The 26,775-nt window shown below is 40.6% G+C and overlaps 1 protein-coding gene across 8 annotated transcripts in view; it reads right to left on the bottom strand.

Annotated features, from left to right (window-relative positions):
- The window catches only part of VPS13B (vacuolar protein sorting 13 homolog B), a 1,111,190-nt gene that overhangs the window by 1,022,895 nt on the left and 61,520 nt on the right, over nucleotides 1-26,775 (bottom strand). For all 8 annotated transcript variants that reach the window (XM_077270879.1, XM_077270877.1, XM_077270878.1 and 5 more), the window contains exon 4: nucleotides 3,657-3,777. In XM_077270879.1, coding sequence (XP_077126994.1) covers nucleotides 3,657-3,777 — 121 coding nt within the window. The remainder of the gene's footprint in view (nucleotides 1-3,656; nucleotides 3,778-26,775) is intronic.

Raw genomic sequence — 26,775 nt, 5'->3', positions numbered from 1 at the left:
ACTGAAGTTGGACCAGCCTGTAATTTCATTTTCCACTTTGATTTTGAGTATCGCTCCAAATCCTGGCCTCCATCTATATATATATAATTGTCTAAGGGTCACTTCCATCTGTCTGTCCTTCTGTCTGTCTGTCACGGATATTCATTGGTCGTGGCCTCTGTCTGTCATGAAATCCAAGTCGCTGATTGGTCGTGGCAAAACAGCCACGACCAATCAGCGACGGCCACAGTCCGGCGGAAAAATGGCCGCTCCTTCCTCCCCGCAGTCAGCGCCCGCTCCGTACTCCCCTCCAGTCTGCCCTCACACAGGGTTAATGGCAGCGGTAGCGGACCGCGTTATGCCGCGGTGTAATGCACTCCGTTACCACTGCTATTAACCCTGTGTGACCAACTTTTTACTATTCATGCAGCCTATGCAGAATGAATAGTAAAACGATCTAATGTTAAAAATAAAAAAAAATTTAAAAAAATCGTTATATACTCACCGTCCGTCGGCCCCTCAGATCCAGAACCGGCCTTTCCCGCTTGCGACGCTCCGGTGACCGCTCCATGCTGCGATCTCACGAGATGATGACGTAGCGGTCTCGCGAGACCGCTACGTCATCATCTCGCGAGACCACAATGCACTCTTGGGACCGGAGCGCGCGAGGAGCATCGGTACAGGCTTCGCTTGAATCCGGGGGCTCCGGAAGGTGAGTATATAACTATTTTTTATTTTATTACTTTTTTTTTTTTAACAGGGATATGATGCCCACATTGCTATATACTACGTGGGCTGGGCAATCTTCTACATGGGCTGTGCTATATACTACGTGGCTGGGCAATATACTACATGGGCTGGGCAATATACTACATGGGCTGGGCAATATACTACATGGGCTGTGCTATATACTACGTGGCTGGGCAATACACTACATGGGCTGTGCTATATAGTACGTGGCTGGGCAATATACTACGTGACTATACAACGTGGGCTGCGCAATATACAACGTGGGCTGCGCAATATACTATGTGGCCTGCACAATATACTACGTGGCTGGGCAATATACTACATGTGCTGTGCTATATACTACGTGGCTGGGCAATATACTACATGGGCTGGGCAATATACTACGTGGCTGAGCAATATACTACGTGACTATACAACGTGGCCTGCGCAATATACAACGTGGGCTGCGCAATATACTACGTGGGCTGCGCAAATTAACAACGTGGGCTGCGCAATATACAACGTGGGCTGCACAATATACAACATGGGCTGCGCAATATACAACGTGGGCTGCACAATATGCAACGTGGGCTGCGCAATATACAACGTGGGCTGCGCAATATGCAACGTGGGCTGCGCAATATGCAACGTGGGCTGCGCAATATGCAACGTGGGCTGCGCAATTAACAACGTGGGCTGCGCAATATACTACGTGGACTGCGCAATATACAACGTGGGCTGCGCAATATACAATGTGGGCTCCGCAATATACAACGTGGGCTGCGCAATATACTACGTGGGCTGCGCAATATACTACGTGGGCTGCACAATGTACTGCGTGGGCTGCGCAATGTACTGCGTGGCTGTGCAATATACTACGTGGGCTGTGCTATACACTAAGCATACTTTTTTTTTTTTGCAACAGAGTGTTTTTGGTTTTACTGTGCTTTTTTGTGTTTTCAACACTAAGCATACATATTGTAGAATACTCGATGCGTTAGAATCGGGCCACCATCTAATTGGTTAATAAATTTGATTTCCATTGATGATTTTTGTGTGAATTTGTTGTCAGCACATTCAACTTTGTACAGAACAAAGTATTCAATGAGAATATTTCATTCATTCAGATCTAGAATGTGTTATTTGAGCTTTCCCTTTATTTTTTTAAGCAGTGTATGGAGAGAGAGAGAGAGAGAGAGAGAGAGAGAGAGAGAGAGAGAGAGAGAGAGAGAGATCATTTCTCCGTTCTCATCCTTTTTGGCTGTTTTGATCACTTTTGCATTTTGTCATTGCTTTCACCCCTAGAGGTACAGTAGCATGAGACGATGTCTGCAACCCAGAGAAGTTATATAATAGATTTATTGAAATATATAACCCAAAATAACTTGGAAACAAAGGTTTTGTAAGATAGTGAGAGTCCCCTTCAGTGGTTTAGCTTCTCAATCACAAAAAGAAAACCAGAAATACATCAGAAAAAACCCAGATATAAATAATTAAATAAGAAGAAAACAATGTGAAAAGAAAGAGGGAAGAAAGATTTTCAGTCTATATAATAGAGTTCCATAAAATTCAGTATCTTTCACGAATAGTTACAACCAAAGAATTTTGAACTCAATGTTGATATGCTGAATTGAAATACAAATACAAACGCACCTGAATGCAAAAGGTAGACAGGCTTCCATGTAGCGGCACTGTGAATGGCGGGATCTGCTTTATGTGATGTGCTCACAGTCCCATTATTGATCCTCATTATACAGACCATAAATCTTTCTTCACACATTTTGTTTTTCATTTTCCTTTATTTTCCTGATGCATTTCTAATTTTCTTTTTTATGATTGAGACTAAAAACCACTGAAGGTGACTCACTAATTACTTGATGATTATCTTACAAAACCTTTGTTTCCTAATTATTTGGGGTCAGATAGCTCAATAATTCTATCATACAACCCCCAACCTTTTGTATACTACAAAGTGAATCAGATTACTTCTGGACAAATACAGGATGATAAATGATGGTTTGAAATAGGCAAATGTTGTAGGGCCGAAACATTACAAACAAGTTTTTTTGAGATTGCCTGATAAAGATGTATTCTTTTCAATTTTGAGAGCCAAGTACATTATACAACCAATAAGCAATGGAAGCAAATTTACCTATGTGTGGACATTTTACAGGCTTAGTACCTTCATTTTACTTAAATTCTACAGCGGTAATGCGGTTCCAATTTCCTATATTCAATGTTTACACACTATAGCGTTTTAGAGTGCAGCTTTAATTTGGTTCAGAGTGCAGCTTTAATTCGTTAGTTACCTATAGAGCGGCTCTCTTAGCTTGCACCTGCACACATGTGTCTTTCTATACAGGTATTACTGTATTCTTCCCTTCATTGATTTTTTGGGGGAATAAACTACAGTTGATCTGTTAATTGAACTACCTATATTAAGTATATAAGTAGTGTCGTATACATTATGAACCTGTGATCTCCAGATGATTGCATGAATATGGACAAATCCCATAACATTAATATCTTTGTAGTAATAAGTTGGCTACAAGAGTTCAGCAAAAAGATTCTCAGGGCCGAGGTCTGACAGTCGCGTAAGTAGACGGTGGCCCGCCAGAACGGAGCACTACAAATCTACTACTACCTTAAGACTTCATTGGGGACTCTTCTAGAAGGCTGCCATGATGTCAATACCCTTTCACATGTAGGGATGTCGCTACTAGTAAAAAAGGTTCATAGAGCTCAGATCCTGCAGCCACAGACCACTGACATCCTGCAAATCTGTTTTAAAATACTATTGACTAGTATTAATTTTTTAGCAAATTCCTAATATAAGGTGACAAAATGTGATTCTCCCAATTACTTGATTTAATGACTAATCGTTACTTGTTAAAAATGTAAAATGTCACCAATATGTGTGAGGTTACAACAAGATGTAAAGTAATCACCTGGAGGCAGATCAGGATCCGTGGGGGCCGTTTGTTGGATCTTTCTCGGCTTTATTGTAGATTTAGAACTCTCAGTGTTGCTTCGACTAGTAGAGCTTGAACCACAGCTCTCATGATCATCCTTTAAAGATAAAAAAGGAAGTATAAAAATACATATAAAACTAAAAATGTCACAAAAACCATACAAAAATGGCAAGAAAGTCACACTGGATAACACCAAACAAAAAAAAAATTTAAGTTGTTTTTTTTAAAAAAAAAAAACCCTAAGGAATATGTGTACATATAAATAAATAAAAAAAAATAATCAGAGAAGTAAAAATGTATTATGAAGAAATCTTAAAGAAAAATTCTGTGTTCTTTTTTATTTCTACAATACAATCAGCTTTTTTAAGCAAATATAGAGAATACATTTATAGAAGTATACAAATAGGAATGAACGTTCTGCTGAAAATGAGAGAAAAGCAATGGCTAAGAAAAAATCATTGCTCACAAAAACATAAAACAAGGCTTTGTTTTATCTATATATAAAGGCTGTGCCATTTTATTTTTAAAGGGAATATGGTCAACAGATTTTGCTATGTAATCTGAAAACAGCATAATGTAGGGGCTGAAACACAGAATTCAGCGATATGCCACTAATTGGGTTGTGTGTTGTTTACACACAATGAAGGTTTTATCACCAGAAGATTATCCCTGCCTGGACCACAATGCATTCAAGCCCTGCTCCAACCACGTCCCTTTCCTCTGATTAGCAGCTTACTGACAATTCACAATGGAAACAGAAAGCTATGATGTGGGCGGGGGCAGCTTCCTTAGCTCTGCTACATCTAAAAACTCTGATCACAGATGCTGCACCCAATACACGAAGTGATTCATTGTTGGTCTTTACATTATGCTGCTCTTAGGTGAGGTAGCAAAAACCTGGTGACAGATTCCCTTTAAGCATACTGCATAATCTGAAAACCACATGGGGAACCCACAAAATGTTGCCTGCATTAATGTACTATAGTATCCATTAGGATTCATGAAGCTGCATAGGGTGCTTTTATTTGGCTTTCTTAAATGGTTCTAAAGGTATAAAATATTTTTGATCTGTCCATATGATAGTTCATCAAAATCACATGGGTGAGGGTGTGACAATTGCCACCCCCATCGATCACACACTAGTAGCTCGGGTGGAGGCCATATGTAACCAGTGGTGAATAGCAGCTGATACCAGAACCAGACAGTGACCACCATACACTGTAAACAGCTGGACACAGCAGCAAAATTCTGAGTTCTGGGTGTCAGACCCCACCAATATGATATTAAAGTTCTATCTTAATTAATATCATATGTCCATACAACCACTCTAAGTATTCCATACAAACTTGACAGTAGAAATGGAATGCATTGTACACTGGTTATACAAGTATTCTCCTCAAGAAACAAAGCAGCAACTTCTCGAAGAGAATCTGTCAACAGGATTTTATGTAGCGCTTTAAAAAGACAAGTCCAGCAATATTTTTACATGGCCAGTTGCTTCCTTCATTACTGAGAAATCAGTGATTTAATTAATATGCAAATGAGGCTAAAGGACTATGGTAGATCTGAAGCCTCTGTCACTCCAGCTCTATTCTCTACCCAGCACAGCCTCCTACTACTTGACTAATTATTTCTTTGTGCCAAGCTGCACAGCATAGAGAATGTAAGTAAAGCAGGAGGCGGCGGCATAGGGCGGGGAATAGAGCTGGAGTGACAGAGGTTGAGGATCTACCATAATCTTTCATCCCTACTCGCATATAATAATATTTTTTTTTTATTTCTATAGTGCCAACATATTCCTCAGCAATTTACATCAATTCAGACGATGAGTTATCAGTAATGGAGGAACAGACTGACCATGTACAAGTATTGCTGGACTTGTCTTTGAAAGGTCTAGATGCCAATATAAATGGTTTTAGGGGTGAAATCATGCCGACAGATTGCCTTTAGCATAATTTCACACACAGCACTATCTATGGGGACACTGCAGAAGTGTGAGACCCCAGCTGTCATCTGCACGTATAACGATTGACGATATCCTTAAACAGTGACTTTAGATTTTAATTTCTTAAAAATTAAACTAATTGATGACAACAATATATTTTTTTAGCTCACTAAAATTCATTTCTAGCATCAGACTGGCTCAAGCATTTCCCATTTTCTCGATCAAGCAGTGCCGGCAGAAGGTCTACACTAGATAGCCCGTTCATGGTCTGTGTCTGTTCAGAAGCCATTTAAAACACTTTGACAAGCCGTGACCCTATTAACACGGCCGTGAGCCTCTATACATAAGACTGCTCAAGCATCCTAAGCACACAACACAGCAAATTGACGATGCAAACCAAATGTTCCAAAAAGGAGAAAAAAATCCTCAATTAAAGGTCAAGAGGTTACACAGAGTAGTGAGAAGGGGAACATCTCCAAGCTAACTAAATAAATGGAAGAAACTCAATACAGTTTTATCAGGAGGCTCTCACAATTTGTCTTATAATGATTTCCAGAAACTCCAGCGCTGCCCTCACATACTCATTATAGGTGCAATATGGAGCAAGAAATCCAATGGGCGCTCCGAAAAGACAAATAGTAAACAGAGCAGAGGTCAGCGGTCAACGCAAACCTTCACATAGTCATAATTACGCCCAACATGCAGATAATGTCTACATTAGTGAAGAGTACAGGACCACAGCCAAATTCAGTTCAGAAGCAATTTCCAGTAGGCTTGAGGCAAACAACCAGGGTTAAGACTAAGAAGTGTTAGGTTATATTGTTAAATCCTTATTTAATTAGACTTTTGTTGGCTTTTGTGGTTTTGAAGAAATCTACAGTTAAACAAGCTAAATAAGAAAGTCTCACATCGGTCCTTGCTGAATTTTAACCACAGTGATAATTATCTGAAAATGCCCCTGGCTGCATTTATAGTATCGTACAATTGCAATGTTTTCAGAAGACTTTAGGCATTCGGTGAGATCCTCTATTATAATTAGTCTCCAAACACGAAGAATCTGGCTCTAAGTATTGAGTCTTTCAGGAGGTAATAAGAAGTCTGAAGTCACCCCACACATAAGACTAACGTCCGACTAACCAACAAATATTGATGGGTTTTGATGACTAATGCGTATGGGGGCACCAGCCAGATATTAGTCGGGAAGACGCTGATAGCTTATCTCTGGGAGAAGACAATTGGCTAACATGTTGGTCAATGCCTTTCTCATGGGGGACCCAGGAGTGGTCTCGGAGTATGGAAGAGTCGGTAGAAACGGCTGTCAGCCAATCGATAGGCCGAAGCGTCGCTCATCCTACAGCCATCTAGTGTGTTTTGGGGACCTTTAGTATATATGGAAATATACCAACAAAAATCAGCACCTTTGTGGCTAAAATATTTCACACATGCAGAAAGAATTAAAGGGAACCTGTCACCCCCAAAATCGAAGATGAGCTAAGCACATGAGGATCAGGGGCTTATCTACTGCATTCTGTAATGCTGTAGATAAGCCCCCGATGTAACCTGAAAGATGAGAAAAAGAGGTTAGATTATACTCACCCGGGGGCAGTCCAATCCGATTGGCATCGCGGTCCGGGGCCTCCCATCTTCTTATGATGATGTCCTCTTCTTGTCTTCACGGTGCGGCTCTGGCGCAGGTGTACTTTGTCTACCCTGTTGAGGACAGAGCAAAGTACTGCAGTGCGCAGGCGCCGGGAAAGGTCAGAGAGGACCAGCGCCTGTGCACTGCAATACTTTGCTCTGCCCTCAACAGGGCAAATCAGTACGCCTGCACCGGAGTCGCAGCGTGAAGACAAGAAGAGGACGTCAACGTATGAAGATGGGAGGCCCCGGACCGCGATGCCCAGGTGAGTATAATCTAACCTCTTTTTCTCATCTTTCAGGATACATCGGGGGCTTATCTACAGCATTTCAGAATGCTGACATTGATGTGTATGAATATCATTAAAGTGATACTATATTTCCCCTGCCGAGTACATCTGGGTGGTTATGGCTTTCATCAATAGAATCCATTCTTGACGTGGCTGTCGGTAACCGAAAGAGGTAAGATATCTCCTATAAGTAGCAAGAAAGCACACACAGACTTTGATCTAAGCATGGACTAATATTTTTACAGCAGGTGCACAATTGAAACTTTGTGGTGACTATCCAAGCTAGCAGGCAAGGCATAAAGGAAGGCAACATATCCGGTATAATCAAAGTAATTATGATCCTATTCAACCCCATAAAACACTCTAGTAATATAGATGAGGTTCTAGGCTCAAATAATACAAATATACCAGACATAAAATAAACATTATTAAGGTTAAGTCCTATCCGCGATGCATGTACTGGCTAATCTTAGTAAAAACATGTGCAAAATCTGCAAAAAAAATACACAGCGCCACATATGTAAAAGCCAAGGCTCATACTGATAATATATCAGCAGTGTATATTAGTCTCTCCATATATCATTAGATGTGATTCTTGGCTCCATTTTCCGCTCACATGGCATTAATCACTCACACACCTTTATCCGAAATAGCTGAAGTCCAACGTACAACCAGTTTGGTAAACTATTCTCTCCCAAAATGTGGTCTTGCAAAAATTTATACATGCCGCAACTTTCGCTTTTTTTTTTTTTCAATTTCAATCTAATAATTCCATGTAAGGATATACAGAATAAAAACACAATTTAAGATGTGAGAACTATAATAAAACCATTAGCCTGTTAACAGAAATAAGGAATAATAGATACCGTAATTTATTACAGAGTATTACTACACGGGGCTTGCAGCCATATCTATTAGAAAAAAGAAAAAAAAAGGAGAAGGGGCCGCTAGAGTTAGTTCACAAGTTTCTTTAACACTTTTGGGTGATATTAAACATGCAAATAAATTATACATGAGAGAGTGAAGAATTAGCGGATTTGTATTGCAATAATCATGGGATCTAGGTTGCGATCGATTATAAAGATATGTCTTGGCTGTAGAGCAACATACGGGAATTAAAATTAAGGAGTCATTCAGAAGTCCGTTTATTTCTCTTAGGCTACGTTCGCGTTGATTGTAATACCGGGGGCAGCGTAGCCAGCTCTGTCTGCGGCTTTGTGTGTCTGTCCACAAAGCTGAGCTGCCTGCTCTTCACATGCACAAATGTGAGCCTTATGTCAGTTTTTCCCATCAGTGTTTTGTCATTTTTTTATATAAAAAAAATACAACTGAAGCAAGATTTCTCAGGCTTCTCCTAGCATTCAGTAAGAAAGACAACGGTAGGATGCAGCTAGGGTGCCATCCATCCATCCATCGCTGTCCCCATACTTTACAGATCCATAGACTTGCAACGACGAGTTTGATCTGAGACTCAGAACACAAATGTGTCGTCTCTGTTAAAAAAGAAAAAAAGAAAAAACACACGGACATTGAAACTAGTCTATGGAGCTTTTTATAAGAGAAAAAAATTAAGTTCATCAAGACATCTATGGAGAGGGGACATATCACCCTCACATTGAACATGTGGGATTAATTATAACTTGGTAAGTGATAAAAGAGCTGACACTTCAACCCCCATTGATGTTGGGACCTTCTTTCATGAACAGCAGGGATTTGCTTTGAGAACCAGCCACCAAGACTCGGATTCGTTTACTCATAGGCAGAAAAGTACACTTCCAAGGCAAAAGCTTCCTCTGTTCAAAGCACTGAACACAGACTTTCGGGAGCAAGCAGTCAGTGATGAATATTAGAGTTTGTGTCAATCTAATATTTATGGGAGAATTATTTTCGGCGTTGTTCTCAAGTATTTTCTTACATGACGCTAAAGCCATTCTAATCCCTCCAATGTAATATCGGTCCGATGAAGGATGCTTTCCATGACAAGTTTTAGCTCTACAAAAAGGTAAAATCACAATAAAAAACATGACAACAATATCTTCCGCCTGAGACTTCCAGGGGTGAAGAGATCCTGAAACTTGGGGATTTCATAAATTTCTAGAAGACCTAACACATGCCACAACCAGCCCCTATGTGAGCACCCCAAGGGCAGGTAAGTGAGACTAACCGCGACCAAATAAAAATCAATGGTTGGGTTTCTGTCATTCATTTCTGTAGGACAGTTCTCTGAGAATGTTCTATTTTCCTAATCAGAGCGCTTCCCTCCATAAAGATAAAAGCTATTCCTGCAACATCAGGTTTAGTGCCTTCCTCGTTATTCCTTTTTATTTTATGTAATTGTTTATACCATATTGGTTTGATTATCATTTTAGTATATTACTTATAAACACGGCCTACCCTTCCAAATTAAATATATAAAATATAATTGATTCGTTCTTCTTGCTCTGTAAACCACACCTATTTTTGTTGATATGGAGTTAGCAGTGATCGTATAGGGGTATATATATATATATATATATATATATATATATATATATATATATATATATATATATATATATATATATATATATATTCCATGTTTTGAAATCAGATGTGTAAATATCATTCGCTCACTGTCTAGTTCCTCAATGACCTAGTAGCTGAAGCAGCCGCGGCCTCGTACATCAACCAGTCAATTGCTTAACTGTCCTGACAATTGGAAGCAACAGAGTTGCGTCCCCTGACAAACTGTTGGCAGCGGTAAGATCTGTGTGATCCCTCCGGTGTTCTCCCTGACAAACTGTTGGCAGCGGTAAGATCTGTGTGATCCCTCCGGTGTTCTCCCTGACAAACTGGTGGCAGCGGTAAGATCTGTGTGATCCCTCTGGTGTTCTCCCTGACAAACTGGTGGCAGCGGTGGGATCTGTGTGATCTCTTCTGCGTATCTCTGTTAACTATAATGGGTATACATCCAAAACATAGAACATAGTTGCAATTTCACCACTTTTGTAGTGTAGGTTTTGACAAATTTGTTGAGCGCACTTGGCCACGTCCTTTTCGACTGAGCTCCGTCCATTTTTCCAAAAATTGATGCCATTTTTTTTGTAAAACGACGAGCTGCGTAAATATTTTGTGACATTTCAAGCAATATTAAACCAGAAAACTGACTAAACCTGTTTAATGAATTGGAACATTTTGTCTGATTAAATTTAAGAACCATTTAATAATAAATGCAAACTGTGTATGGATTTGCTTCAGGGAACAAGACGTTCTATGTATCCACTCTATAACAGGTCTTCTGCAGATGATTATACTTTTGGTCAGTTGCTTGTCCGTGTGAGCAAAGGATCTTACAAAAGGCAGCACACTGACCAGTGTCCTCCTATGTGCTACTGAATGATTTCCCACATGTAACACACACAAAAAGCATAGCCTCATCCATTCTACGACCCAGACAGGGTACAGAAGTTACCTGCAATTATATGAACTGTTCTCATCCATAAAACGTGCTCTAAAATTGCTCACATGCTCTAGAGCAAAAGCTACAACTGGGCAATGTGTGGTCCTTTGCACACGGTAAGGGCTCATTCATATGTCCGTTTTTTTTGCACTGGTACCTAGCATATTCTATGGGGTGGATCACATATTCGATTTATTTTGAGGACGGAGAGGTATGTGCAAAATAGTGAAGACATGTCCGATATTGATTCCAGTCTCCGAACAAAATCCGCAAAACAAGTCCATGAGTCCGTGAAAACAGAACCGCAACGCACTCGGATTCTATCTGAGTACTGTCCTTTTTTCCCCCATGGGCTGCTGGATTGGAAAAGAAATACTTTGACTGTTTTTCTTGTACATCATCTGATGTACCCCGAGACACACAGAAATAATGCTTTTTAAACCTAAGTATAGAATGAAATTCTAAACTAATAATTATGAAATAGAACTTTTAGCTGGTTAAAAAGTGTGAAAAAATGTAGTAAGAATTTAATATAAAAGACGACATAGGAGGGAAAAAAACTACCGTAAATGATCACAACTTCCTAACAACTTTGTAACAAAGACCGACCTAATAGCAGAATCTCATACATTTTCTATTCCCTTTATTCAGAATATAGACTGCACTTTGCCCCAGACTACAATATGCATCCAATATTACTCGTTAGCTAGTACAGATTACCAGAGCATCAGTATAACCTATATATGAAATGTAAATATTTAGTTGAAGCAAATGTCACAATTTAATTAAGTGACTCCCCTTTGGGCTTACCTCGGGGGAAAAATCCAACTTTGCCAGCTTCTATTTACATCCGCCTACATTAAAAAAATATCGCTCCCGCTCTCGACCATTTGTATATAATCTACACACTAAAACTATACTATTCTATTTTTCAAACTTTGCGCTTGTGTCATAAGTCCAGAGGTGAAACATGTTCATTAAAGAACCCTAAGAAAAAAAAAAAAAAGTTCCAAGTGAACTGCCAAAACCAGCATAATTATGAAAATATTTAACACTGGGACCCACAGAAATCACATACTGAATATAGATCAAGGTGATGTCATTAAATACGGCCCGGCCAAAACGTACTAAAACTACTGCGCTCCCATAAATCTAGCTCACACCAGATGACAATAAACATGTGAAAATGAAAAAGGAACACCAATTATACTTTAGACATTTCATGTAATATATTTATAATAAATGTCTTAAGAAGGCTCTGAAAATGGACGTCAGCCTAGAGGACTTTTCGCCGGCTCACTCAACCTGCTTATTTTCCTGGACAAATGATCCAAATTGGTCCAAGTCCTTAAACACTTGCCACATTTTGGACGAGTAGTCAGGAAGTCTTAATCATGGAGGTTCAACTGCTAATTAAGGAGTAAAACCGCTTGAATGGATAGTTATGCCGGGTTAATGGTCTCACTCTGTAATGTAAAACCTTATGCTAAGAAAGAAAAATAAATTTGAGGGTCGCTTTAACACTATCATATACAGACAATGTGGAAGTGGATCCAGCCGCTCACTGTGTCATTCTGTGCAATTGTATATTTAAACAATCTGACCAGGAAACAGAACATTAGGGTATGTTCCAGAACAGACCACGATTTAGCCATTACACAGATTGATCAACCGTTCCTATGTGTAGACCCTTGTTCCAACCAGAAAATAGAAAACCGGAAATTGAGCATGACTGTTGGTAAAGGTGGCGGGAAGGGATTTAAACACTTTCTGTGCACTTGTGTACAAATTCCCTTGTTATGGAATTAGTATACTGTCTGTTTACTCTTGCAATTTCTTTCAAATACGGTACTCAAAAGGGTTGTTAGCATAAAGTTATATGTGGGTGAAATGCTTCCGTTATCACAGAAGTCCCAATCTACAGTCAGCCCTCCCAGTCTCCATTTCGGTACCTCTATATCAAACTCTGGGCCACGGGCCAACTCTGTACCGCAGGGTGAGTATATTTGGCCAGCGACACCATTGCACTTTCAACTACCGTATATTGGCATCCTAGATTCCGATACAGCTGAAAGCAATGATGGAGGAAAGCGCGTCAGCTGACACTCCCTCTCCTATAATGCTCCCTCTGCGTCTAATGTCTCAGTGCAGGGGGCACAATGACATCATTACAATGTGCTAGAAGTACCGAGATGAGCAGAGGATTTGAAGACCCCATGAAGGGACCAGAGCAGCAGAATAGGCAGAGGTAAGTTTGTTTTTTTTTTTTAATGGGAGGCCCATTTTACTGTATGGAGCACTATGTGGGGCCCTTTATACTGTATGGAGCACGATGTCGGGCCCATTATACTGTATAGATCACTATATGGGGCCCATTATACTGTATGGAGCACTATGTGGGGCCTATTACACTTTATAGAGCACTATGTGGGGCCCATTATACTGTATGGAGCACTATGTGGGAACCCTTATACTATATGAAGCATTATGTGGGGCCTATTATACCGCATGGATCACTAAGTGGGATCATTATACTGCATGGAGCATTATGTGGGGCCCATTATACTGTATGGAGCACTAAGTGCGGCCCATTATACTGTATGGAGCACTAAGTGCGGCCCATTATACTGTATGGCGCACTAAGTGCTGCCTATTATACTGTATGGAGCACTATTTAGGGCCATTATACTGTATGGATGGCAACGAAGGACCCCGTAATACTGTATGGAGGACTATGTGGTGCCCATTATACTGTATGGAGGACTATGTGGGGCCCATTATTCTGTATGAATCACTTTTTGTGGCCATTATACTGTATGGAGCACTAGGAAGGGCCATTATACTGTATGGAAGGCAAGGAAGGGCCCCGTTATACTGTTTGGAGGACTATGTGGAGCCCATTACACTGTGTGGAGCACTTTTTGTGGCACTTATACTGTAGAGAGCACTATGTGGGGCCCATTATACTGTTTGGAGGACTATGTGGAGCCCATTACACTGTGTGGAGCACTTTGTGTGGCAATTATACTGTATAGAGCACTATGTGGGGCCCATTATACTGTATGGAACACTTTTTGTGGCCATTATACTGTATAGAGCATTATGTGGGGCCCATTATACTGTACGAGCCACTAAGTGGTGCCCATTATACTGTATGGAGCACTAAATGGTGCCCATTATACTGTATGGAGCACTAAGTGGTGCCCATTATACTGTATGGAGGACTATGTGGGGCCCATTATACTGTATGGAGGACTATGTGGGGCCCATTATACTGTATGGAGCACTTTTTGGGGCCTTTATACTGTATGGAAGGCAAGGAAGGGCACCACTATACTGTATGGAGGACTATATAGGGCCCATTATACTGTATGGAGTACTTTTTGTGGCCATTATACTGTATGGAGAGCTGTGTGGAGATTACAGTTGGAGAATCATACTGTGATGGGCTCACCATTCTTTGTCAGGGGGATTGAGGGAGGGAGGTACAATAGGGTCATCATACCATGCGTGTGGAAGAATTCACCATGGCGGTATTATAGTGTTTGGGGGCACTTTTGTTTTCATCATACATTATATTTATTATTCAAGGTTTTTTATCCTTTAATATTACATATTTAAATTAGGCCATTGGGCCATATGCTTTATTCTGCTCTTATATAACATAGAATAAAATATTGGAATAATAAGATCTATTAATTAAAATGTAATTTGTACATGGAACAACCCCTTTAAGTTTGCTTCCATTATATAGTTACTGTATAATTGAGAAGGAAAAACCTTCCTCAATTGTAGACATTTTTAAAATAAATATCAAGGTTGGACCCAACTTTGTTCAAGTTTTTAATTTTGTCCCTCTGTGAATTGAGGTTGACATCCCTGCTAGAAGCCATTTTCCCTATAGAAATCACAACAGCCTTTATAAGCAGAATGCAAAAAAACGCCCAGAAACCATTCAGAAAGGACAGTACCGTGAACTAGAAAATGCTCCACCAGCCAGGTTCATCCTAAATGTCGCTGCTTAGAATGCCTATTGCTTATAGCCCCATTTTACAAATAACTAAAAGGTAATAAGGAATATGTCAGCAGGTTTGTGCTATATAATAGGACAGCAGCTTGAGGTAGGTACAAAGACCCTGATTCTAACGATGTATCACTTACAGTAGTTTACTGTGTGCAGTAGTTCGGATACAATCACAGTTTTCTCGGTTGCAGATTTAGCAACGCTCACAATGTTGTACCCCACATCACTGATTGGCAAAGGGTTGATAATGAGTACTGGGAGCAGGAATGACTAGGAGGCACAAATCCAGCTGTCTTGTAGTAATAATCTCCTGCTGATAAAACACTCCAGAATACTGGTATAAAAGCTTTCATCAATCGAGACCTGTATACTGACAGAAAACTGCAAATCAGTGGTGGAGATGTAGATGTGCATGAAGGCAAGAGACACTTGGTCCTCTATTGATTATCTCCTGCTGATAAGTAAGTGACATCACTGGAATCAGGATCTCTACTCCTATCTTATGGTGCTCTCAGATTACATAACAAAAACCTAGTGAAAAAAGCCCTTCAATAGAAATCATTAAAATGCAGAAAAGAGGTCTAGAAATAAACCGCGTAATTCATTTCACAGAAAGAGTGGGTGGCAATGGCAATAATCGATACGCCATTCTGTAACTGTACCTCAAAATAACTCGAAAAAGTAAAAAGTAAACACTAAAAATAATCAGAACTTGCAAATGTTTTGATTTAACAGTTTATTAGAAAGATGCCAACTTCTCACCTCGTAAATGACTTACTTCCCTTACATAAAAAAAATGGTTAAACCATGTTTACTTATCAAACACCCCAAAGCTAAGCTCGTTATATATATGCATTCCTGTAATCTGCTGTCACTGGTTCTGTAATAACCAAAACACCATATCCATCTGCACCTGCAAACACAACAAGAACCGCAGGAGTAATAACCACAGGAAACTTGGGAGAGCTTACGCACTAGACCACAGTGAAAAATGACAAAGTAAGAACACAAATAAAAACAAAGCCAGACCTTTGGGCCCGAATATTCAGGTGCTATCAAGGTCTCCCCCCAAGGACCGCAGTAGGACACAGATGTAAGAGGTAGCGCTCCTTGACGGGCTTTTGGCATGGTTTTATTTAAACTAATGAGAATGAAGAATAAGCTGTGACTCTTGAACAGATTTTATGACCAGATGTGAAAGATTGAGAAGCAAAAAGAAAAAGGGAGAATTTAAAAAAAAAATAAAATCTTTTCCTTCTGTCTCTTGCCACAACATGTCGACCTCTAGCTTTCTCGGCTCTCCCAGCTGAACAGTAAATAGAAGTAAGATTTTCAGAGCTACCTTAAGCGTGCAGGAAACCTAGCTAACGGACTATTTGAAAGATTTTTTTTTTCCCGTTTTTATTGGAGCAATCACTAACATTCTTTGCGGATGTTGTTAAAAATGAGCTTTTCGGGCCACAAAAGTCCAGCTTAAGCTCATTTGTAAGAGCGATGAAGGATTTTAAATGTTGTTTTTAACACATGGGGCTGTAATTGAGCGTGAGAAAACCAATGTCCCACCAAAAGATCAAATCTTAAGATCGTGGTGGGAAGATGTACAGTATGTTAAAATTATTTCATAGGACTATCAAACTGTTCTGGAGGGAAAGAAAAAATTCTCAGAGGTATCACACGTGTTCAGACGTAAGCCGGTATGAGCCACACATGGACGGAATGTGCCGTAGAGCACAACAAATCTTCTTGATGGCTACCTGGTGATCGCAATCAAGAACGTCTCCACCATTATATCTGGTCATGGATGGTCCTGTCAATGTGGAGCTTCAATGTTTAGTGCTAACAGGTCATTGCTAATTTTTCTTTATAGGAAGGTTACGTTCCATATATAAGCCAATATATCCATGTGTGCTACATCGTGTACCCCAATGAATTAGTTCAAGATGTGAAAATAATGGTCCCTATTAGTGGTCAGAATTGCACCACAATATGTCGTATCTTTGTGACCCATAGTAGGACAACTAATACAGGACGTAAACATATATGCGGCATTTTCCATTGTCCATCCTAAATTTTTATGCAGTTATCTATACTCAGTTCTTTACAATACAGTGTGAAGAAAATGAATGAAAATGTATTAGCTCTTTCTCACAAAAAAGGTTAGCACGTATTCAGGATTATGGGATGATCACATCAAAGTAATGGAAATGTATTTGTAGAGAATCTATAAAAAGAAGGCCTAATCTAATATATAAAGCTGAATGTGTGTGTGTGTGTATGTATGTATGTATGTATGTATGTCCGGGATTGGCATCTGAACCGTAGCAGCTACAGCCACAAAATTTTGCACAGTCACACGTCTGGACCCCGAGAGCGTCATAGGCTATGTTGTGAGGTGAAATTTTAACCCCGCGCTTTCCAATTCACCAAACAATTTTGCCCCTATCTACATAATGGGGAAAAAGTGAAAGGAAAAGTGTTGGAGGCGTCGCAGCTACAGGCACAAAATTTTGCACAGTCACACGTCTGGACCCTGAGAGCGTCAAAGCTATATTGTGAGGTGAAATTTTAACCCCGCGCTTTCCAAGTCACCAAACAATTTTGCCCCTATCTACATAATGGGGAAAAAATGAAAGGAAAAGTGTTGGAGGCAAATTAACAGCTGCCAGATGTGAACAAGGGGGACTTAAAGAATGACAGCGATGGCACCAAAGAGTATATACTGTACAGTTGCTAAGGTGGGGCCCCAACATGGGATAATCACACCACCACGGGGATATGAACACACACACAAAATGCGCCACACACTACCACGTGCTCGAACACATATACCACCCTCAGTGCACATTTCACCACACATACACCAACCTCGCCACATAAAAGTAGAAACACAAAAGTCGCCGCTCAAAACTCGCCACGCGCAAAACTCTCCACATGCAAAACTCGCCACACGTGCAAAACTCGCCACACGCAAAACTTGCACACGCAGAAAAATTGCCACACGCAGAAAAATTGCCACATGCACAAAAGTTGCAACACATGCAAAAGTTGCCTCACACAAAACTTGCACATACTCAAAAGGCACCACACATAAAACTCGCCACGCGCAAAACTCGCCATGCGCAAAACTTGCTGCACACAACTTGCTACACTAACCTGTCACATGCAACTCGACACACAAAAAGTTGCTACACGCATGTCGCCACACAAAACTCATCTCACAAAAGTCCCTACATGCATGTCGCCACACGCAACTCAACACACACAACTTGACACACGAAACTCGCCCTAAAACACACACAAGTCTGGTATCCTTCAAAAATAAAAATCTGATTAATAAGCAGACAAACTACAAGAGCAACAAATGTACCATATAGGAATCCGGCAGCTGTCAGTCACATGACCAGTCTATTATGTGTATGTGTGAGCTAATATATACTGCCAGGGGGTGGGCTTACTGTTGGCTGGGGATTTATCAGGCTGCCATTTTAGCTTACAAATACTGAGGTAAAAATACTGACCAAATAACGTGTGAACGAGGGCTAATACAGGAGGAGATGGCATACAGCTATATACTATATACAGGAGATGACACACAGGTATATACTATTTACAGGGGAGATGACACACAGGTATATACTATATACAGGAGGAGATGACACACAGATATATACTATATACAGGAGAGATGACACACAGGTATATACTATATAGAGGAGGAGATGACATACAGGTACATACTACATACAGGAGGAGATGACATACAGGTATATACTATATACAGGAGGAGATGACACACAGGTATATACTATATACAGGAGCAGATTACCTACAGGTATATAGTATATACAGGAGGAGATGACACAGGTATATGCTATGTATAGGAGGAGATGACATACAGGTATATACTATATACAGGAGATGACACACAGATATATACTATATATAGGTGAGATGACACACAGGTATATACTATATACAGGAGATTACATACAGGTATATCTAATATATAAAGCTGAATGTGTGTATGTATGTATGTGTGTATGTCCGGGATTGGCATCTGTACCGTCGCAGCTACAGCCACAAAATTTTGCACAGTCACACGTCTGGACCCCGAGAGCGTCATAGGCTATGTTGTGAGGTGAAATTTTAACCCCGCGCGTTCCAATTCACCAAACAATTTTGCTCCTATCTACATAATGGGGAAAAAGTGAAGGGAAAAGTGTTGGAGGAAAATTGACAGCTGCCAGATGTGAACAATGAGGACTTAAAGAATGAGAGCGATGGCGACAAAGAGTATATACCGTACAGTTGCTAAGGTGGGGCCCCGACATGGGATACTCACCACACACGGGGATATGAACACAAACACAAAATGCGCCACACACTACCACGTGCTTGAACACATATACCACCCTCAGCACACATTTCACCACACACACACACCAACCTCGCCACATAAAAGTCGAAACACAAAAGTCACCACTCAAAACTCGCTACATGCAAAACTCGCCATATGCAAAACTAGGCTCACGCAAAACTCGCCACACGTGCAAAACTCACCTCATGGAAAACTCACCTCATGCAAAACTTGCACACACAGAAAAATTGCCACATGTACAAAAGTTGCACCACATGCAAAAGTTGCCTCACACAAAACTTGCACATACTCAAAATGCACCACACATAAAACTCGCCACGCGCAAAACTCGCCATGCACAAATCTTGCTGCACACAACTTGCTACACTAACCTGTCACATGCAACTCAACACACAAAATGTTGCTACACGCATGTCGCCACACAAAACTCATCTCACAAAAGTCGCTACATGCATGTCGCCACACGCAACTCAACACACACAACTTGACACATAAAACTCGCCCTAAAACACACACAAGTCTGGTATTGTCCTTCAAAAATAAAAATCTGATTAATAAGCAAACTACAAGAGCAACAAATGTACCATATAGGAAATACGGCAGCTGTCAGTCACATGACCTGTCTATTATGTGTATGTGTGAGCTAATATATACTGCCAGGGGGGAGGGCTTCCTGTTGGCTGGGGATTTATCAGGCTGCCAATAGCAACCAATCACAGCTCAGCTTCTATTTTGCTACAGTTAATTAACCTGAGCTCTGATTGGTTAATATAGGCAACAAAGACATTCTCAGTATAACAAAGCTAATATATGTTGTGAAATGCTTCTATTTGCTTAGTTTTTGCCTTTTAATAATTACATTTCTATCTATTTGTTTTGTGGTTTTTGTGTGCAGAATAAATTTTTGTTAACACATTCTATTTTGCTAACAGCAGTCATTAACCCGGGCGAAGCCGGGTAGTACAGCTAGTCTAATATATAAAGCTGAATGTGTGTGTGTGTGTATGTATGTATGTATGTATGTATGTCCGGGATTGGCATCTGAAACGTAGCAGCTACAGCCACAAAATTTTGCACAGTCACACGTCTGGACCCCGAGAGCGTCATAGGCTATGTTGTGAGGTGAAATTTTAACCCCGCGCTTTCCAATTCACCAAACAATTTTGCCCCTATCTACATAATGGGGAAAAAGTGAAAGGAAAAGTGTTGGAGGCGTCGCAGCTACAGGCACAAAATTTTGCACAGTCACACGTCTGGACCCTGAGAGCGTCAAAGCTATATTGTGAGGTGAAATTTTAACCCCGCGCTTTCCAAGTCACCAAACAATTTTGCCCCTATCTACATAATGGGGAAAAAATGAAAGGAAAAGTGTTGGAGGCAAATTAACAGCTGCCAGATGTGAACAAGGGGGACTTAAAGAATGACAGCGATGGCACCAAAGAGTATATACTGTACAGTTGCTAAGGTGGGGCCCCAACATGGGATAATCACACCACCACGGGGATATGAACACACACACAAAATGCGCCACACACTACCACGTGCTCGAACACATATACCACCCTCAGTGCACATTTCACCACACATACACCAACCTCGCCACATAAAAGTAGAAACACAAAAGTCGCCGCTCAAAACTCGCCACGCGCAAAACTCTCCACATGCAAAACTCGCCACACGTGCAAAACTCGCCACACGCAAAACTTGCACACGCAGAAAAATTGCCACACGCAGAAAAATTGCCACATGCACAAAAGTTGCAACACATGCAAAAGTTGCCTCACACAAAACTTGCACATACTCAAAAGGCACCACACATAAAACTCGCCACGCGCAAAACTCGCCATGCGCAAAACTTGCTGCACACAACTTGCTACACTAACCTGTCACATGCAACTCGACACACAAAAAGTTGCTACACGCATGTCGCCACACAAAACTCATCTCACAAAAGTCCCTACATGCATGTCGCCACACGCAACTCAACACACACAACTTGACACACGAAACTCGCCCTAAAACACACACAAGTCTGGTATCCTTCAAAAATAAAAATCTGATTAATAAGCAGACAAACTACAAGAGCAACAAATGTACCATATAGGAATCCGGCAGCTGTCAGTCACATGACCAGTCTATTATGTGTATGTGTGAGCTAATATATACTGCCAGGGGGTGGGCTTACTGTTGGCTGGGGATTTATCAGGCTGCCATTTTAGCTTACAAATACTGAGGTAAAAATACTGACCAAATAACGTGTGAACGAGGGCTAATACAGGAGGAGATGGCATACAGCTATATACTATATACAGGAGATGACACACAGGTATATACTATTTACAGGGGAGATGACACACAGGTATATACTATATACAGGAGGAGATGACACACAGATATATACTATATACAGGAGAGATGACACACAGGTATATACTATATAGAGGAGGAGATGACATACAGGTACATACTACATACAGGAGGAGATGACATACAGGTATATACTATATACAGGAGGAGATGACACACAGGTATATACTATATACAGGAGCAGATTACCTACAGGTATATAGTATATACAGGAGGAGATGACACAGGTATATGCTATGTATAGGAGGAGATGACATACAGGTATATACTATATACAGGAGATGACACACAGATATATACTATATATAGGTGAGATGACACACAGGTATATACTATATACAGGAGATTACATACAGGTATATCTAATATATAAAGCTGAATGTGTGTATGTATGTATGTGTGTATGTCCGGGATTGGCATCTGTACCGTCGCAGCTACAGCCACAAAATTTTGCACAGTCACACGTCTGGACCCCGAGAGCGTCATAGGCTATGTTGTGAGGTGAAATTTTAACCCCGCGCGTTCCAATTCACCAAACAATTTTGCTCCTATCTACATAATGGGGAAAAAGTGAAGGGAAAAGTGTTGGAGGAAAATTGACAGCTGCCAGATGTGAACAATGAGGACTTAAAGAATGAGAGCGATGGCGACAAAGAGTATATACCGTACAGTTGCTAAGGTGGGGCCCCGACATGGGATACTCACCACACACGGGGATATGAACACAAACACAAAATGCGCCACACACTACCACGTGCTTGAACACATATACCACCCTCAGCACACATTTCACCACACACACACACCAACCTCGCCACATAAAAGTCGAAACACAAAAGTCACCACTCAAAACTCGCTACATGCAAAACTCGCCATATGCAAAACTAGGCTCACGCAAAACTCGCCACACGTGCAAAACTCACCTCATGGAAAACTCACCTCATGCAAAACTTGCACACACAGAAAAATTGCCACATGTACAAAAGTTGCACCACATGCAAAAGTTGCCTCACACAAAACTTGCACATACTCAAAATGCACCACACATAAAACTCGCCACGCGCAAAACTCGCCATGCACAAATCTTGCTGCACACAACTTGCTACACTAACCTGTCACATGCAACTCAACACACAAAATGTTGCTACACGCATGTCGCCACACAAAACTCATCTCACAAAAGTCGCTACATGCATGTCGCCACACGCAACTCAACACACACAACTTGACACATAAAACTCGCCCTAAAACACACACAAGTCTGGTATTGTCCTTCAAAAATAAAAATCTGATTAATAAGCAAACTACAAGAGCAACAAATGTACCATATAGGAAATACGGCAGCTGTCAGTCACATGACCTGTCTATTATGTGTATGTGTGAGCTAATATATACTGCCAGGGGGGAGGGCTTCCTGTTGGCTGGGGATTTATCAGGCTGCCAATAGCAACCAATCACAGCTCAGCTTCTATTTTGCTACAGTTAATTAACCTGAGCTCTGATTGGTTAATATAGGCAACAAAGACATTCTCAGTATAACAAAGCTAATATATGTTGTGAAATGCTTCTATTTGCTTAGTTTTTGCCTTTTAATAATTACATTTCTATCTATTTGTTTTGTGGTTTTTGTGTGCAGAATAAATTTTTGTTAACACATTCTATTTTGCTAACAGCAGTCATTAACCCGGGCGAAGCCGGGTAGTACAGCTAGTATAATCTAAAATCACAACACAAATACCTTTTTTTTCTTGCTACAAAATCTTGCAATTAGAAATCTCAGATGAGTGCCATTTTTTAAATATTCTTGCAGTTAAATGATTTTACTACACTAATCATATAATATATCAATTATCAAGCAAAAAATAAACCTTTGAAATACTGGAGATACAAAAAAAATATTTAGCGGAATAGTAAAAAAATATATACCGCATATATTGCTTTTTCCTGCCTTAGGGTAGGTGGAAATGAGTTATTCTATAGGGCTGAGCACGTCTGATTTTTAGAAATTTTGTCCAATGGAAAGAAAAAAAAATTGCTGCATGCCCAATTTTCATCCGATATCACTTGGCCATGCAAATCAATGCGTGGAAACCACTAGACAGCCCACAGACTGATGAAATGGAGAAGATGGAGAGAATCAGATTAAGCTTTGATCACAGAGTCTGATCAGTGTCATTTGCATAATCAACAAGATTCTTTCAGATGAGAGAAAATACGGTTCTCTGCATCTGCCCTGATATACATACGATAAAGTCAACAAAACTAATGTTCGGGGACAGTTTAGGGCTGTTTTGCTATTCCCTGAGCCCTCCCACTTACTTACCATTATAAGGCAATATCCATAGTTTGTGTTTTAGTGAGTGAATGTGCTCCACAAATTACATGAGAAATCAATTAAAAAATGCTTGAAAGACTCAGAAAAACCACTTTGCAGTATGTCCGGAGGTTTTGTTTTCCCAACTTCGGATCTTTTGTAAAATAAAAAAAAAGCCTAGTGACAAAAAAAAAGTGCATGTACTTTTTTTCAAGGATGGACCCAAATTAGTCACCTTCAAATTAAAAAGGTTCAAAAAAAGAACCTCTTTCAAAGTGGTTTGAATACTCTTAAACGCTACGTTCCCACAATGAGTATTTGGTGAGGTTGTGATGTTGCAGATTTTCTGCACCTAATAGCTATATTATGTTACTGTCTTTTTCCTCCCGTCGAAATCCGGCAAGTTTTTTCCCCATAGACTTGTATTAGCGACGGATTGTGACGAATGGCTATCCGTTTCATCCGTCGTGCACTGGATTGGTCGGAAAATAGCGGTCCGTTGTGCGGAGAAAACGTTCAGAGGAACGTTTTTTCTGCACGTCGGAAAATCGCTCAGCGACGGGTCCTGCACTGCCCGTCGTTGGCTATAATAGAAGCCTATGGGCGCAGGATCCGTTGCTGAGCGTCAAACACAGGAATCCAGTGACGTATCCCGTCTTTTCATTCTGAGCATGCGCGTAACCATTTTCCAAGTCAGGAAAACATTCTCTCTCTCTCAAATTTGGTCGATGCATCCGTCATAACACTGGATGCGTTACACACGTTTTTCACTATTTTAACAACATCCATTGAAATGTCAGTTCACTGCATTAGGACGTACCCCGAAAGATGGAAGTGTGAAAGAAGCCTTACCAGCGCTGTTATTCTTGTGTCAGGTTTTAAATTAAGCTGCTATGTTTTTGATACTTCTGCTATTTGGCTTAGAGAAAACTTTACAGTAAACTACGGATTACAGGCAACGTTAGGGCGTTCCGCAATGGGAAAACACTAAATAAACATGTATTTTTTTCTGCATTGAATGCGGAGTCTTGGGGGAAAATTCGCACATAAAACTCAACATACCAGCAAGAGGAATTAACATGTTGCAAAATTCAAAAATTCAACCCAGGTCAGTTTGCACAGCATGAAAAAAAAAAAAAAAAACAGATCCTATCCACTTTGCCGACACTCTAAGGCTGGTTTCACATTTGCGTTTGTGGCCGCAGCGTTTGTACCGCATATAAACGCATGCGTCGTGTTTTCCTATATTTAACATTGAAAACGCATGCAGGTTTTTTTTTTCGCGTTTTGCCGCGTTTGACGACGCATGCGTCGTCTCGTCGTTTGCGGCTTGGCGCGGAAATGCAACATGTAGTAATTTCTAGAGGCGTCTATTTGCCGCCAGGAAACGCATGCGTTCGATCGTGCAAGGATTGCAACAAAAAAACGCATTGATGTCAATGTAGACGCATGCGTTTTTAAGCACATGCGTTTTGTTGCTTTTTTGAACGCATGCGATGTACAGTAAAATCACACTGACAGGTTACAATAGAGCAGATATATACACATAGAATAGGTATATATACATATATATATGTCAGTGAGACACCTATGTATATATATTTATATTTAATTCAGCGCTAGATAGCATAAAAGCCGCTAATTCAATTACCGGCTTCTGCTATCTCCTTCACAAACCCGACAGGATATGAAACATGGTTTACATACAGTAAACCATCTCATATCCCTTCTGTTATTACATATTCCTCTTCAGTAATGTAAGAAGTGTCTGTGTGTCAAATTTGGGGGCTCTAGCTATTAAATTAAAGGGTTAAATGGCGGAAAAAATTGGCGTGGGCTCCCGCGCAATTTTCTCCGCCAGAGTGGTAAAGCCAGTGACTGGGGGCAGATATTAATAGCCTAGAGAGGGTGCATGGTTATTGCCCCCCCCCCCCCCCCTGGCTACAAACATCTGCCCCCAGCCACCCCAGAAAAGGCACATCTTGAAGATGCGCCTATTCTGGCACTTGGCCACTCTCTTCCCACTCCCGTGTAGCGGTGGGATATGGGGTAATGAAGGGTTAATGTCACCTTGCTATTGGAAGGTGACATTAAGCCAGATTAATATTGGAAAGGCGTCAATTATGACACCTATCCATTATTAATCCAATCGTACGAAATGGTTAAGAAAACACACACACATTATTTCAAAGTATTTTAATGAAATAAAAACACATGTTGTTGTAATATTTTATTAGACTCTTAATCCACCTGAAGACCCTTTGTCACCTGAAACAAAGTTTAAAAAAACAAACAACAATATTCCTTACCTTCCGTCGTTCTGTCCCACGTTGTAAATCCATCTGAAAGGGTTGACTAGTTTTGCAAGCAGAAGCCTGTTAATGCAGCCGCCCCTGCCTGTAAAAACCCAGGGAATTAATGAATTGGAGGGGAATGACCTGTAGTTACCTTGAGTCGCGGTGATGCTCCCTCTGCTGGATGTCCTCATATGAACTCGAGCGTGGGAACTTTTACCAGGCTCGAATTCATATGAGGACATCCAGCAGAGGGCGCCTCACCGTGACTCAAGGTAACTACAGGTCATTTCCCTCCAATCCATTCATTCCCTGGGTTTTACAGGCACGAGCACTGCTTTAGCAGAGCTCCTGGCTGTAAAATGAATTAACCCCTTCAGATGGATTTACCGTACTTCGTGGGACT

This window comes from Ranitomeya variabilis, chromosome 6 (assembly GCF_051348905.1).
Source record: "Ranitomeya variabilis isolate aRanVar5 chromosome 6, aRanVar5.hap1, whole genome shotgun sequence".
In the NCBI taxonomy this organism is placed as follows: domain Eukaryota; kingdom Metazoa; phylum Chordata; class Amphibia; order Anura; family Dendrobatidae; genus Ranitomeya; species Ranitomeya variabilis.
This window is presented reverse-complemented; position numbering and strand designations above follow the sequence as displayed.